Here is a 17143-nt window from a genome sequence, read left to right on the forward strand (position 1 = left end):
GAGACAGATAGGAAGGGCAGAGACACAGTATAGGCGAGACCCACACCCCCAGGTAGGCAACCCACAAACGGGAGGATAATCACAATTGCTGAGTTTCTACACAAAGAGCAAGGGGTCCAAGCCCCACATCAGACTACCCAGCCTGGGGGTCCTGCATTGGGAAGAGAAGCCCCCAGAATGTCTTGCTTTGAAGACCAGTGGGGCTTGAGTATGGGAGAGCCAGAGGGCTGTAGGAAACAGACTCCACTCTTAAAGGGCACATGCAAAACCTCACACACTCCAACACTGAGCACAGAGGTGTTAATTTGAAAGGTGCCTGGGTCAGAACCTTCTACTGATCTTGGAGGTCCTCCAGAGAGGCAGGAGGCAACTGAGGCTCCCCTGGGAACAGAGATGCTGGTGGCAGCCATTTGGGGAACTCATTCTACCATGAGGACACTGGTGCTGCAAGGCTATCATTCAGATTTTAGGAGAGATAAAGAGCTTTACAGACAAGCAAAAGCTGAAAGAGTTCAGCACTACTAAACCAGATTTACAAGAAATGTTAAAGGGACCTCTATAAGTGGAAAAGAAAAGGGTACTACTAGAAATATGAACATTACAAAAGCAAAAGTCTCATTGGTAAAGGCAAACATACAGTAAAGGCAGTAGATCAACCAACTATAAAGCAAGTAGGAAGGTTAAAGGCAAAAGAAGTAAATCATCTATATCCACAATAAGTAGTTAAAGAATACACAAAACAAAAAGATGTAAAATGTGATCTCAAAAAACATTAAACATGGGGGGGGAGTGTAAAAATGTACAGCTATTAGAATATATACAGATAACATTTTATCCAAAAGCAACAGAATACACATTCCTTTCAAGTCAACATGCAACATTCTGCTAGGTAGATCATGTGCTAGGCCACAAAACAAGGCTCAATAAATTTAAGGAGAATAAAGTTATATCAAGCATTTTTTCCAACCACAATGTTAGGGGACTAGAAATCAACTACAAGAGAAAAACAGCAGAAGAAACAAACACATGGAGGCTAAACAATATGCTACTAAACAACCAATGGGTCACTGAAGAAATCAAAGAGACAAATGAAAATGGAAACACAACAATCCAAAATCTATGGGACTCAGCAAAAACAGTTCTAAGAGGGAAGCTTATAGGGATAAAAGACTGTCTCAAGAAACAAGAAAAATCTCAAAATAACAATCTAACCTTACACCTAAGGGAACTAGAGAAAGAAGAACAAACAAACTCAAAGTTAGTAAAAGGAAAGAAATAATAAAGATCAGAGCAGAAATAAATGAAATAGAGACTAAAAAACAATAGGAAAGATCAGTGAAACTAAGAGCTGGTTCTCTGAAAAGATAAATAAAATTGATAAACCAGACTCATAAAAAAAAAAGACCCAAATAAATAAAATCAAAAATGAAAGAGAAGTTACAACCAACCCCACAGAAATAAAAAGACTCATAAAAGATTACTATGAATAATTATATGCCAATAAAATAGACTACCTAAAAGAAATGGATAAATTCTTAGAAACATACAATCTCCCAAGACTGAATCAGGAAGAAATAGAAAATATGAACAGGCCGATTACCACTTATGAAATTGAATTGGTAATTTTAAAAACTCCCAAAAAACAAAAGTCAAGGATCAGATGGCTTCACGGGTGAATTCTACAAAACATTTAAAGAAGAGTTAACATCTATCCTTCTCAAACTATTACAAAAAATTAAAAAGGAAGAAATGCTTTCAAACTCATTCTGTGAGGCCAGCATCAGCCTGATACCAAAATGAGACAAAGACTCCACAAATAAAGAAAATCAAAGGCCAGTATCACTGATAAACATAGATGAAAAAATTCTCAACAAAATATTAGCAAACCGAATTTAACAGTAAATTAAAAGGCTCCTATACCATAATCAAGTGGGATTTATCCCAGGGGTGCAAGAATGGTTCAGTAACCACAAATTAATCAACATGATAACACCACATTAACAAATTCAAGAATAAATATCGTATGATCATCTCAATAGATGCAGAAAAAGCTTTTGATAAAATTCAACATCCATTTATGATAAAAACTCTCCACAAAGTGGGTTTTGAGGGAATATACTTCAACATAATAAAGGCCATATATGACAGACCTACAGCCGATATACCCAGCAGTGAAAAGCTGAAAGCATTTCCTCTAAGGTCAGGAACAAGACCAGGATGCCCATTCTTGCCACTTTTATTCACATAGTATTGGAAATCCTAGCCACAGCAATCAGACAAAAAAATAAAAGGAATCTGAATTGAAAAGAAGTAAAACTGTCACTGTTTGCAGATGACATGACACTATATATAGAAAATCCTAAAGACACCACCAAAAAAGTGTTAGAACGAATAAGTGAAATCAGTAAAATTGCATGATACAAAATTAAACACAGAAATCTGTTGCATTTCTATACACCAACAATAAACTATCAGAAAGAGAACTTAAGAAACCAATCCCATTTACAATTGAATCAAAAAAAAAAAAAACCTAGGAATAAATCTAACCAAGGTGAAAGACCTGTACTTGGAAAACTGTAAGACATTGATGAAAGAAACTGAAGATGACACAAACAAATGGAAAAATACACTGTGCTCATGGATTGGAAAAATTAATATTGTTAAAACAAGCATACTACCCTAAGCAATCTGCAGATTTAATGCAATCCCTATCAAAATACCAAAGGCATTTTTCACAGGATTGGAACAAATAATTCAAAAATTTGTATAGAAACACAAAAGACCCTGCATAGCCAAAAGAATCTGGAGGATTAATGAAACCCAGAATAGACACACAAAATTGCGTATCAGATGCTTCTCCTTCCAGAAAAATAGATTTCATCTCATTTGACTTTTTTTAGTCTGTAGATATTTGCTTTTGCTGGGCTTCGTTTTTCTGCTGCCTGTGATGTTTCAAAATACCAACTTGCCTGCAGCAGATTCCAACTTCAATTGAGACTGACTTGGACAATAATTTCCCATGTGTTCCCCTCCATCATGTTATATTAATTTATATTAGCTCTGGCAACATCGTTGGTTGTTCTTTTATTTATTTTATTCTCTTCCCTCTGAGCATACTTCCCAAGTAAAAGAGGGAAATAAGTGGCACCAGGAAAAACAGGAGCAATGGTTATCACATAGTCTCAATCCCAGATCAGGTGAGCCTTGCACCTCACCCTCTACCAATTGCCGATAAAGAAGTAACACAGGTTTTGATGAGGCACAAATAGGAACAGCAGAGGTAACTTATTAACTGATCCTGAAAAAGGAAAGGTTTGGAAACTCTTCAATCACACACATTCAATTCAAATCAACAAATAATAATACTACCATGTTCCCAACTCTCAACGAGGAACTGGGAATCTAAAGGTTAAAAATATGGTCCCCACCCTGAATGAATGGACTGTAAATGGTGGAAGACAGGCCTGTGATGATGATGATGATGCTACCAGAAATGAAAGAACTAACTATTCCAGGAACTCAGGGTAAGGAGAGAGTCGTTCTGAATTTAAGGATAAATAAGTAAACATTTGAGATAGGCCTTAAGGGATTAGTTAGAATTTTCTGAAGTAGAAAATGTAGGAAAGAGCATCCCAAGATGTATGGATGAGCTTGAATAAAATCAAGAAGGTAAGAAAGTAAATGGCTGAGATACATTACAGCTCTAAGGAAGGGCTGGAGTTGCTCATGGGCTACTTCAGGTCCACAGCCAGGGTTCTGCAAACCATGGCTAGTGTTAGACATCTGGGAAACAAAAATTTTGACCACTCAACATAGCAACATCTTATGACCCCACCACGAAGAGGATTATAATTGCCAAGCAGAACAAGAATATTATCATCAAACCTAGCTCTTACACTTATTCCTTTGTGTCAAATTCATTAATTCATTAATTTGCATCAAATTCATTAAATTAGCTGCCAGGCACTCTGCTGAGTATTACAAACACAGAGCTGACTCCACTGCCTTCTCTGTCCTTGACGAGCCTAATAACTGGAGAATTCATTTATGTATGTACTAGGTCTCCTAAAAACCTTGTATTGGTTTATGGGCAGCAAAGAAAGAAAAATGATTTTTTATTTTTAAATACTCTTTTATTGTTACAAAAGCAGTCCATGAGCATTTTAGAATGTAGAACCAGCAAAAACAAAAAATAAAACATCTCTGTCACCACCCAGGGATCACCACTGTAACCCTAAGCTGGCATCCTACCACATCTTCAATACATACTATGTATTAACACATATTTTATTTACAAAAATGTTTTCATATTGTTTACAGACATATCCTGTCTTATAACCTGTTTTTTTTTTCAGCCAATAATTTCCACTTCTCCATGACAGTAAACGCTTTTCTTCAAACACACAGTATTCACATTTTCCCAATTGAGCCCAAAATGTCCTTTACAGCTAATTTCTCCAAATCAGCCCCCAATTCAAGACCTTTCATTTCATCTCCTGGTTATGTCCTTCATATCTCTTTTAACCCAGTACAGGCCCTTTCTTATTATTCTGACTTGATGAAAAGAACTGGCCAGCTGTTCTAAAGAACAGCCCATTTCTTTTATTTTTGCCTGGTTGTTTCCTTATGAAGTCATTTTACTTGTTCTTCTCTCCTTTGTATTCCTGTAAACTGGAAGATCTAAATAAAGGTGTGAGAGGAGCAAGGTAAACATTTTGGTCTGGAATACTTCATGGGTGATAATAGTTACTTCATGTTGCTTCACATCAGAATACACATGTTCTGATATCTGGTTGATCCACCGTTAGTGAGGGTCAAATTGACCCCTGGGCAATAACTGGGGATTTTGGAGGGAAGGGACAAAAGGAGCAACCGAGTAGGAAAAGTGTGAATACAACTTGGCTACCTAAAGGAAGTGGAATGGGGAACCCAGCATCAGGCGGTGCAACGCCAAGGTCATCCAACTGTGTTTCCCACTCTGGCATCGCTCAGGTTGTGATAGACTGATCTTGTTCTCACAATTAGGGAAGACAAAAAACAAAAAGAGAACTTTGGTGGGTCCTCCATAACTCTTTAGGACATTTTCCTTTATAAAACTGAGCTAAGCTGAGCGGACACGGTACTCCGCCCACGGAGAGCCACTACCACGATCCTCTGTGCAACCTGGGGACAAGACCTAGAGGTTCAGAAACCTAGAAATTAGGGAGCTCGCTGTGTTTGCATCCGCCCCTATTCTTTTCAGCAGGAGCCCCTTCCCGGCCTCTGGGCACCAGGGGGAGCTACAGTCAAGCGACCGTTCTTTCGGGAGCGCGGGAACGCGTCTAGATGAATCTTGTCAAGCCCAGGGACCCGTAGTAAGGTGTAAAGACTGGATGAACCGTATTTCTGCTCTCTCGCGAGCACGAATAGGCCTCTCCCCGCCCTCCACTCCAGCCCTGCCTCCCGGGCTCAGACCCCTGCCGGTGGCACGCGGCAGGGGGCGCTGTCTGCGGCGTCGTAGCGGCCCTGGCTGCCGCGGCGACGATCTCCCAGCGGGCAGTGCGGCCGGGCTCTCCTGAGGCTGCGAGTGCCACGTCCCAAGTGCTACGCGGAGGAGCGGAGAGGGCGGTGCGCGAGGGGGCGGGGAGCAGCGCGGAGCCCGGCCTGGCCACACTGATCGCCCGCCGCCATGGGCTCCTCGCAGAGCGTCGAGATCCCAGGCGGGGGCACGGAAGGCTACCACGTCCTGCGGGTAAGGGCTTCGACGGCGGCCCGGGGGCGGCGGGCTGGAGGCGGGGCCCGGCCGCGGGGAGGCGGAGGCCCCGACGGGCTTCTTCCCGGGGCAGCCAGGCCCGACCCCGCGAAGGAGAGGCGACCGCGGGCGCTGCGTTGGCCGAGGCCGGCTCAGGAGGCCGCTCACATCCCGCCTCCCCGTAGCGCCCCGGGCCCGGGTCCGCCGCTCCGGGAGGACGGGCTGGGACCAGAGGAGGCAGCCGGCGACTTGGCCAGGAGCGGCCCAGGCGAAAGGGCAACCTTGACTCCTTTCCTCTTCACGGCCTTCTCTGCCCCCATCCCTTCATTCTTAGCTCCCAAAGTTAGGGAAGGCTCGGGTGCAGTCTGCAAAAGAGGTGATGGTGAAGGTAGCATTTGAGTTTTCCGAGAAAAGGAAGCCTGGAACCCGCAGACTAGAGGCGGTGGATGCAACGGCAGGTGTTGATTCTCCTCCGCGCTGTCCGTGTGTCCGAAAAGGCCAATTAAGCAAACAAAACGAAATGGCCTAGAAGTAGGTTTGACGGACTTAAATCTACTTGATTTTGACTGTAGTTTTTTCTCTCCTGTGTCGCTCCTGACCTTACCAACCCTCCTCTTCCACATTTCCTGGCGGTGGGAACTTCCGTTCTCTTTTTTCTAAAGCTGCTCAGGGTGTGGTGGAGATTAAGGTTTAGATCCACAGTGTAAAAGAGGTAATGGAGAGGAACGTTTTTTTAAAAAAAAATCCAGGTAAATAAAGGAAAGCAACTTCGGTCACCAGGATGCAGAGAAACATAGTATCTCGAAAGGCGTTAGCTAAGCCCCAGTTATGAACAGCCTGGGTTGTACGGAGCGTGTGGTCCTTTCCTCAAGGAACTGGGAGTCTTTAAAAGTGGCAGTGTTGGTTGTGTGCTGTGACACCTGCGTTGAGTGATAACATGATGGACTGTCAACAAAGTGGCCCCAATCTGTAGCACCATTTCAGGACATAATATAGTGTAAATAGATAGCTCCTCACAGGCAAGAGCATTTTCACTGAAAGTGGGAAAGTGCACTTCCTGGTGCTAGTCATCTTCTTCCTTAGGTCCCATGTTTTAGGTGAGACAACATTCTTAAACTAAATTACCAGACATCTGCTTGATAGGACCGTTATCAATCACCTTTCTGATCTTCAGGATTATCACGTCTAGTTGTCTCTCCACTCTGCTAAAAATCCCTCTTGAAGCCATACGCTTGGTGGGAAAGGATGATTTTCCCAGAAAATAAAGGGAATCTATAAATAAACCATAATACTTTCCTGTTCTCTTTAGCTAAACCAACCCCCAAGTGCCACACTGATAGGGGAAATGGAAGGAGAATTGTCAGATCCCACATGTGAAGTGAAAGTTAGTGGCAGTACTTTCTCTATTCTCTGGTTTGATTCTGAGTTCTCTGCGGTATGTTATCCAGTATTACTAGCTGATTCTCACAGTTGCTGATTGTGGCCATGAATCATTGGAGATTCGTGATATTTTTATAATAACGTGCTAGGTAAAGCACAGTATTAATGAGTGTTGAAAGTCTGTAAGAAAGTTGTACACATCAAAAGGATTCCAGTTCAGTGACTTCTGTTGACTTTTGTTAATGACTACCTTCGACGGTAAACAAGTTGAAGTGTATTTCTTTACATAGGTGCACCTCCGAAAATCAGCACTCATACATATTCAGTAGTGCAGATGCTGTTATTCTATAAATATGATTTTTAGAAGCACTAGGGACAACCTTAGTTTCCAGTCTGCATCTGGAGCATAAATGTTGCAAAAGATGAAATAATTCTTTTTTCATTTGAATTTTATTAGAGGGAGCTTTAAAATAGTAATGATCATCTAGTTTAGGAGAATTTTTAAAAATGTTTCTGAGTTCCTAACCCACTCTGCCCTGATTCTGTAATTGGTTTCTTTATCTTTGTTTTTAGAGGGGAAAAGTACTCTGTTAAATCTCAACATATAAAAATTTTCTTTTCATTTGTTATTGCCTAAATTATGGTTGTATATTTCATCTCTGGGTTACTGAGATTGTAAACCAGGGTAAATATGGCAGGATAATCATGGAATAAAATCACCCATGTTTACCAAGTTCTAGAATGATTTAATTAGAAGTTAGTTTTCTTTAATAATTCCCTGGCCATTTCCTTGCTAGTGATAAAAACTTGTATGATTGTGTTTTGAAATACCAATTTATAGTGACACCCATATACACTGCTATTTTATTACTGTTATTTTTAAACTGTATTCCTACAATTCAGAGATTGACCTTTATGTTTTCTCTGTTATTTTTTCATATCCATTGTTAGATTCTGCTTTAAAAAATATTTAGGGGACAACCTTGAAATGTTTCCAGATTTTCTGCTATGAACAGTATACTTACCTTTTTATCTATTATGTATTAATGCACATTTTCATTTTGTGATCATATTATATACCCAACTCCCCATACTCACCCTAGAAGTAACCAACATAGTTTATGTATCCTTTCAAAAATGTTTTATGCGTGTAAAAGAATCCACTCCCCTCCCAACCTTTCACTGTTTCTTTTTGTTTCCTTTTGTAACTGTTAGAATAACATGCTACATACCATTAAACACCCCGGTCGTCTTTTTTGGCAGTGTCTTGTCTATCTTTCCATAGCAGCGCACAGAGATTTGCCTCTTGCCTTCACCTAGCTCCATAGTAAGTCTGTTATACCATAGTTTGGTTAAGCACCACCTCCTGGTGTTAGACATTTAGTTTTTCTAGTCTTTTGCTGTTACAAATACATGTCTACAACCTTAAATCCTACCTTTCGTTTTCACTTAAAATGTATTTTTCCATATTATTGAATTGTAATGTCTTTATATAAACATTGGTCTTCATTTTAGTAAATTACTATATTGTTTTCTGATTATCGGCACGTGTTCATTAGAGAGCATTTGGATAAGTTCAGAAAGTACAACAAAAAACCTAAATTACCTGTAATCCTACCATCTAAAGGTAAATACTGTTGAAGTATTTTTCCTCGTCTTTTTTTTCCCTGTGCTTACCATTGCCCTTTAGCCATGTTTCACAAAGATTTTGAGTAATATGATATAATCAAGTACAATATGGCCAAAAGTTATCATAGGATGTTGGCTTTACAACCTAAATATCCAACAAATGAGTAACTGTTAAATAAATCAAGGCCTAACTACAGATTGGAATTCTGTGCATTCAGTGAAAATTATGTTTCAAAACACTCTGTGGTCATAGGTGTGCCTCCGTGTGTGTGCATGTACATTTGAGTGCCTAGGGAAATAAAATGGAAAGGTAATAAGCCAAGATATTAAAAGGATTATTGGTGGATGGTGACATTTTTATTCCTTTTAAATTTTAATATATTACCCCAAATTTTCAGTGATTATGAAATATTTGTATATTTATAAAAATATAGTTATAAAAATTATTTTTTGAAAGTGGACTCCTAGTGAAAGATTTTAAAATTTGTTCAGAAGCTTTCTTTTGAAAATAACATTATAGGGAATTCCCTGGCCGTCCAGTCGTTGGGATCCCTTGCTTCCTCTGCAGGGGGCACAGGTTGGATCCCTGGTTGGGGAACTAGGATTCCACAAGCTTCAGGGCATGGCCAAAAAAAAAAAAAAGAAAAAGAACACTGTATTTCTGATTCCTTTATGCATTGGGTCCCGTTCCGCGTTCACCATGCATACCACTTTTATTCCCATTCTCTTATCCTAACATAAGGCAGGAGAAATGTTAGCCAGGACTTCTCAGTTTTGTTATAAGTTACTACAGTTGCAGTATGTTGAATACAGAATTCTTGTCTAGATTTTCTATTAATTATCAAGTAAACCCAACAAGACCATTTTCAAAATTACGTTTTTGGAGTTGCCACATGGATGCCCATTATAAGATGTTTCTAAATTAAAATATTCAAATTAATTCCACTCTACACTTAATATTCTTTGAAACGGAGGGTATCTGAGGACATTCTGGAACCAGTGTTCACACCAGTATGGGGATATGGAAAATGTCATGTTCACTGTTTCTTATAATTTCCTCTGAGAGAGATTTTGAGATGATGGATGTTTTGAAGGAAAGGCCATTGAGATGAATTGCGTCTACAGTGTAATAACAGGCCTTTATCTTGTGAGCCATTTGCTACAGGCTGGGCAGCATTAGGTACTCTGCTTAGAGGAGAAAGTGAGAGTAAGTGGAATTATTTCTATAGAAAACAGAATACCTAGACCGTATCTACTATTATATAGATGTGCTCTTTTTCTTTTTTTTTAATAATTGCCTATACTTTTTTAAAAAATTAATTGATTAGTTAATTAATTTTATTTTTGGCTGTGTTTGGGTGTTCGCTGCTGCGCACAGGCTTTCTCTAGTTGCGGGGAGTGGGGACTACTCTTCGTTGTGGTGCGTGGGCTTCTCATTGCGGTGCTTCTCTTGTGGAGCACGGGCTCTAGGCCTGCGGGCTTCAGTAGTTGTGGCACGTGGGCTCAGTAGTTGTGGCTCACGGGCTCTAGAGCGCAGACTCAGTAGTTGTGGCGCACGGGCTTAGTTGCTCTGCGGCATGTGGGATCTTCCCGGACCAGGGCTCAAACCCATGTCCCCTGCATTGGCAGGGGGATTCTTAACCACTGCACCACCAGGGAAGTCCCTAGATGTGCTCTTTTTTAATGGAACCTAAGTAATCTACATGAAATCCTGCAAGATTTCAACTTGGTACTTGTTCTGAGAAAGTGAAATCCCATTATTTGATAGTCATAATTTTTTTTAATTCTAACCCAGTGTTTCTCTAACTTTTTAAACTCATGCCTCCATTTGAAAAACATAAAAATCTCACTATTATTCCTTCTCTTCTCACTCATTCTGAAACAGTGGGTATAAAAAGAAAACAGTTGGGTTATTTGATGTTTTCCAAATATAAAGTTATAATTGAAAAAGCTTTATAAACACCATTTGAAGATTCTAACCTGCCCAAAATTGATCTCTTCTAATAAAAGGCTGTGAAATTGTTTAATACACATTCTTTGATATTGCTTTCAAATGTAGGAATCAGAATACTTCATTTTATTATGAATGAATGTTTTATTAATGCCATGAAATACAATGTTTGTGAACCTTAGGACACTTTTAGGAATTGTCAGTATCATTAGACATAAACTTTTCCTGATATTAATAAGCCTCGAACAAATTAATAGTGTCATGTTGTTTGTATCCCCTTATATATTTTTGTGATGAAGTGTGTTTTAATGTATGGATCTTCAGGCTCCTCATTTGGGGAGACCTGCTCTTGGTGGGTAATTATGGTTTCTGTCTCTGGTCAGTGAGTAGTAGAGTGCACAGAACTGGCTTCAGTGCCTTTCTGGGTCAGATACTGACAGGGCTTTTTAATAATTCCCCTGAAATTTTCAGAAGAATTGAACTTAGAATAACCACTAATATCAGTACATTCATTTTGCTGGCTTTAATATTCTACCAAAAGGATTATATTGATTGATTACTAATAAAAAAGCAGTTAACAATCTAAACTAGAAAATATCCATGAAGATTTGATATGTGCCTTAGAATCTGACTATAGATTGCCTTGGGAGTTGTGATTATCAAGTAAGATGACTTTTTTCCAAACAACATATGCAAAAACAAAATAGTTACTTTGAGAGACTGTATAGGTCCTCTTGGCATCGCATATCAATTTACTACAGCATGAAGAGAATAATGCTGGGGTTTTTTGGTTTTTGCTTGTGTGTTTGTTTTTTTAAGCATCAGTGAGAGATCATGTAAGCACATTATCAGCAGTAAGGAACCTTGTCATCTTGTGGACATGGATACATTGAGAGACTATCATAGTAGACCACTGGAGACCACCCTTGTGAATCACTAGATTCTAGTGTCACTCCATCACCTCATTGTCTTCCCTTGGGCAAACCTTTGAATTTCTTTGAGCTTCATTCTTTTTATCTGAAAAGTGGAGATAAGAGTAGTGCCTCCTCCACCTCTTTTTTTTTTTTTTTACTGAAAACCACATTAGATAGTGTACATGAAAATATTTTGAAAAACAATTGAGCACATTAAATTTCTTTATTAAAAAAATGCTGTCTACTTCATTGGTTATTCTGAGGATTAAATGGCATATTCCATGTAAAGCACTTAACATAGCATCTGGAATATGATAAAAGCTCAATAAATGTTAGCTGTTGCCTTTATTATTAGCATTTACGTTATTGTGTCACCTATTGAGAACAACTATTATAGTGCCAATACTGCTTAAAATATACTTGTTGTAAACATTTTAATTAGTATTTCCGTTTAATTAGTCATTCAGCAGCTACTTTTTGTCCATGTACCTAACCCTGTATGTCACTGCTGTTTAAGTTTTGGATCAAATCTGACCCATTAATTTTATAAATGTCCCTGTTAATTTTTAAAGATCCTCATTTTTGAGGAAATTTTACATCTGTATTTTAAAAGATAGGTGAGTGCCAGTGTCCTTTTCATTGCTTTGCCACAGTGCTACTAAACACCTGAACTAAAATGACCTACAGTCTGTATAATTAAAAATGATCTTGTTGGGTTTGATCTACACTGTAAAATCTATAGATAGCTTAACAACAGACTTCTTTCATGGTGAGTCATTCAATCTTAGAGACTATCTAGTCAGCCTCCTCACTTTACAGCTAAGGAAAAGGAGCACAGAAAGATTATTGCCTGAGATCACACAGCAAGTTTTCTTTCCCTAAGAAACAAATACCTGAGTTGGTATTTGAAGAGTATAAAATGAGATGGCATGTTGTCAGAGTTTTAGTTTCTTTTGGAGCAGACCAGTTTCTTTCAGCATCGTTTTTCTAACATGCAGATCTTTTCTAGGAAGCTATGATGTAGTGATGGGTTTTTATTTCATTTAATTAGCATTAGAATTTTATTTCAAATTTCTTCATATGTCACAAGTTACATCATTGGGTCAGAATCAGGAGAACATGCTCTTTGAGTTATTTTGATAAAACATGTGAAGAGAATGTTTTAGCAGGTGAGCCTTGAACTCCTCCAGTCTAGCTTGGGGCTGTTACAGATAGTGCTGCTGTGAATGTTACATTGTGTATGCCTTTGGAGAACATATGTATTCCCATTCCTACTGGGTATACTAAAGAGTGGACTATTTGGCAAAGGTGTGTGTATTTTAGTATAGATATTGCCAAATAGCTTACTAACGTACATTCCCACTAGCAGCAATTAAGGTTTCTGATTGTTCCATATCCTCATAACACTTAGTATTTTCCGTCTTTTTCATCTTGGCCATTCTGATAGGTGTGTAGTGGTATCCCATTGTGGTTTTAATTTGCATTTCCTGATGACTGTTGAAGTCGACCACATTTTCATATTTATTGACCACTTCAGCATCCTCTTTTATTTAGTGTCTGCTAAAATCTTTTCTCCATTTCTTTAAGTTGTCTGTCTTCTTTTTTAAACAGCTTTATTGAAATATAATTTACATACCATTAAATTCAGTCTTTTAAAGTTTACAGTTCAGTGGTTGTTTAGTATATTCACCGAGTTGTGCAGCCATCATCAGTATCTAAATTCCAGGACCTTTTTATCACCCTAGAAACAAACTCCCTACCCGTTAGCAGCTGCTCCCTTTTCCTCCTACTCCCAGCCCCTGGTCACCACTAATCTACTTTCTATGGATTTACCTGTTCTGGACATTTCATATAAATGGAATCATACAATATATGGTCTTTGTGACTGGCTTCTTTCACTTAGCGTAATGTTTTCAAGGTTCACTCATGTTATAGCATATATCAATACTTAATTCCTTTTTATTGCCAAATAATATTCCATTCTATAAGTGTACCACATTTTGTTTATCCATTCATCAGTTGAAGGACATTTGGGTTGTTTCCACTTTCCAGCAGCTATGAAATTTGTATATAAGTTTTTACATGGACATGTTTTCATTTCTTCTGGTTATATACCTAGGAGTGGAATTGCTAGGTCATACAATAACTGTTTCACATTTTGAGGATCTGCAAAACTGTTTTCCACAGAGGCTGCACCATTTTACATTCCCACCATCAAAGTATGAGGGTTCCAGTTTCTCCACATCCTTGCCAATCCTTGTTGTTGTCTTTTTTACTTTAGCAGGTTTTGTGAATGTGAAGTGGTATCTCATTGTGGTTTCACTCTCCTTCTTAATGATTTGCAGTAATTCTGAATTTGTTCTGAATACAGTTCCTTTGTTGGATATTATGTTGTATCATTTCACTCTCTTAATTGTGTGTTTTGATGAACAGAAGTTCATAGTTTTAGTAAAGTTTATCAGTTTTTAAAAAATTTATGGTTAGTTTTTTGTGTTCAGTTTAAGAAGTCTTGGGACTTCCTGGTGTCCAGTGGTTAAGACTCTTCCAGTGCACGGGGCACGGATTTCATCCCTCGTCAGGGAACTAAGATCCCGCATGCCATGCAGCGTGGCCAATAAAAAGAAAAGTGTCCATACTTGATGATCTCAAAGATATTCTATGTTTTTCTCTAAAAGCTTTATTGTTTTACATTTGACCTTTAGATCTGACATCCATATAGAATTGACTTTTGAGAGACAACATTTTAAAAAATGATTTATCTCCTCTTCCTAGCTGACTAATGTTCTATGTCTTTTTCTCTTTTTTTTTTAAGAGGTGAGAGATAATTAATACATGGTTAGAAAAATAATGTAGTGTCCAGGAATTAATTGGTTATAAAGATTTGCCCTCAGGTGGTGATTGTGGAGTTAGGAAGAGGAGCTTAAGATTTGTAGGACTCCTATCGTATGTCAGAGACCTCACTAGGCATTTCATGAACTTAAATTCATTCAATCTCTACAATATTCTTGTAAAGTAGATGGCATTTTCCCTTCCTTGCAGATGAGAAAATTGAGGCCCAGGAAGGTAAACTTTCCCAAGCTCAAAAAGCTAATAATTAGGCAAACCATGACTCAAAATCAAGTCAGTTTGGCTCTAAAATTCTATTATCTGTACATTTTTTCAAAATCATGTAAAATCTTAATTATTAAACTTTCAAATTTAATCTGTTCATCTTAAATTGCTGTGATATTTGGCCCAATAATAAATTAAATAGCCCATGGAGCCGGGTATATATATTTTTTCTTTTCTTTTTTTCTTTTTTTAAATTAAGAAGGTTTGAAGGAAGCAGACGAATCAACAATCATGAGATCTCATAGGGGACAAAGTATTGAAGTGGTAATCTGATGCTTGAGAGATTAGGTGCCTGAGAGATTCTTGTCAGTGGCTAATACTGCCAGAGGAACTTACCTTTGTGGATGTTTAATTTGTGGTGTAGTAGAATTTATTTTCCATGCTATGAAATGTAGGAAATTTTCTTTAAATGAATTAGGGTCAAAGAGAGCATTTTCTAGGGCTCCCTCTGCTGGCTTCCTAGTAGTAATTAAGATACCTAGATGCCAGAATTGTGCTGGTACTAATGATGTAAATAAATTTAGGAAAGAAATTAATTTCAGGGTCCATTAGAAACAGAGATATCGATGTTTCTAGCAAATGAAAATAGAAAATAGAGAAAGGATTATTTACATTTATTTATTTATTTTAGAATCCAAATTTAGCTATTAAATCTTTTTAGAGTTATGGGGAAGAACAATTCTAATGGTATTGGAAACTTTCCATTTCAAACAAATTGTGCTAAAACTTGATACTTGGAGGGTGGCATGATAAGACTCAGTGTGTGGGATCACCTTTCTTGGTTGGTGATGATATTACAAAAGTATTCCCTTTAGCCCTTTTTAACTAAAAGGTAAAGTGTTGGCAGCCTCAGTGGAGAAGTCTGAAATTGATCAATGGACTAGTTGGTTTCTAGATAAAATGGTCATTTGGAAACATTTCCAGTCAGAGAATTAGATGATGTAGATGTGGACCCAGTTAAATGAGAAATTCCCTTCTGAGGGGGCTCCTAGGGTCTGTGCTAATTATCCTCTTTTCACACCTCAGGCATTTCGAACCTAATTGATAGGAACCTAATAGACAGGCATCTTACACCTAGAGTATTATGACTTTTTTTGCCAGCTAGCTGTGACTTGACGTCTCTTTTCTTGTCATAATAGCTCCAGGCAGCCACCATTTTCCTTTCAGAGTTGCCATTTGAGGAGAAATCTATCTGCCATTTTGGAATATAAAATAGCCCCCATTTAAGAAAACTGAGTATAAAGAAAATAAACAGTATGTGCTGATTATTTTTGTTAGAGAGCCAACACCTTTAAATAATAAGTCCCTTTGATATTTAACTCGTTTAATTTACAAAAATGATTTAACCCCACATTTGCAGGAAATTTTACATAAAACAAGGTCAAACAGTTTTATCAAGTTAAACATTGAGCCATCTTTATAATGGACAACTAACTATTCCTTACTGTGACAAATGAAGAAAATCTAGTTTTACTTCTTCAGAGGCAATGATAGTATAATTTGGCTTTAAATGAATAAAAGGTAACAATAGTAATGAATGTATCATTAATCCAAGATCAAGTCTCATTAATCCAAGAAGTCTGGTATAAGAGGGACATATTCTGGGAACAATTTGGGTTCCATTTTGAAAGCATTAAAATGATTTGTTACTGTGTGAATAGCTACAGATTGATGTATGTATGGATGTGGATCTATTATTTGCATTAGCCTCAGAATTGACTATTAGAACTATTTAGACTATTATATAAGTTCAGCCTACAAATATCAATGCAAACTCTTTTCATAGGATAGTTTTGATAGTATTTAGTAACATCAAGCAGGATAAAAATTCCTTAAAACATTGTGAAAATATTTTAGAGGAAATGCAAAATGTTCTGTATTAACTTTTTGCTCTTTTGTCATATTACTACCATTACTAGCTACTAATATTATATTACTGCAAATTTAGGAAATTTAATAGTTTATTTTAATCCATTTCAAATTGGGGGTGCTGAACATTTGAGTTGTTGAGAAACTAGGTAATCTTAATCTTCCATGTAAAATCCTCTATAAGTCTAGCTCCATTCTTTCCTTCCAGCCTTCTTACTGGGCTAATAGTTATATACTTTTGAGTTTCACCTCTACCACTACCCAGCTGTAAGATCATAGGCAAGTCATAAGATGGTTTCTTCACCTGTAAAATAAAAGAATTGCACAAAATCCATGATTTTAACACTTTATTTGGGTTGAGGAGAAACCCTTTGAGAATCTGATGAAAGCCATGGATCTTTACACCCTGAAAACTGCTGATTCATACAAAATGTTGCATATAATTTATTTCTATCCCATACCACCCTGTTGTCTCTAGGTATACTATATTATGATCCTCATTTTTCAGACTCCCTCTGGGTTTTTTTTTTAAAGATTTATTGATTGATTGATTGATTG

The 17143-nt window shown here is 37.8% G+C and overlaps 1 protein-coding gene across 1 annotated transcript in view; it reads left to right on the forward strand.

The window, feature by feature from the left end:
• Positions 1–5526: 5526 nt before the first annotated feature.
• GORASP2 (golgi reassembly stacking protein 2) overlaps positions 5527–17143 on the forward strand; it is a 29046-nt gene continuing 17429 nt past the window's right edge. Inside the window, exon 1 of the mRNA XM_059928080.1 lies at positions 5527–5731. Coding sequence (XP_059784063.1) covers positions 5669–5731 — 63 coding nt within the window. The 5' untranslated portion in view covers positions 5527–5668. The remainder of the gene's footprint in view (positions 5732–17143) is intronic.

Source organism: Balaenoptera ricei, chromosome 7 (assembly GCF_028023285.1).
Source record: "Balaenoptera ricei isolate mBalRic1 chromosome 7, mBalRic1.hap2, whole genome shotgun sequence".
NCBI classification, from domain to species: Eukaryota; Metazoa; Chordata; class Mammalia; order Artiodactyla; family Balaenopteridae; genus Balaenoptera; species Balaenoptera ricei.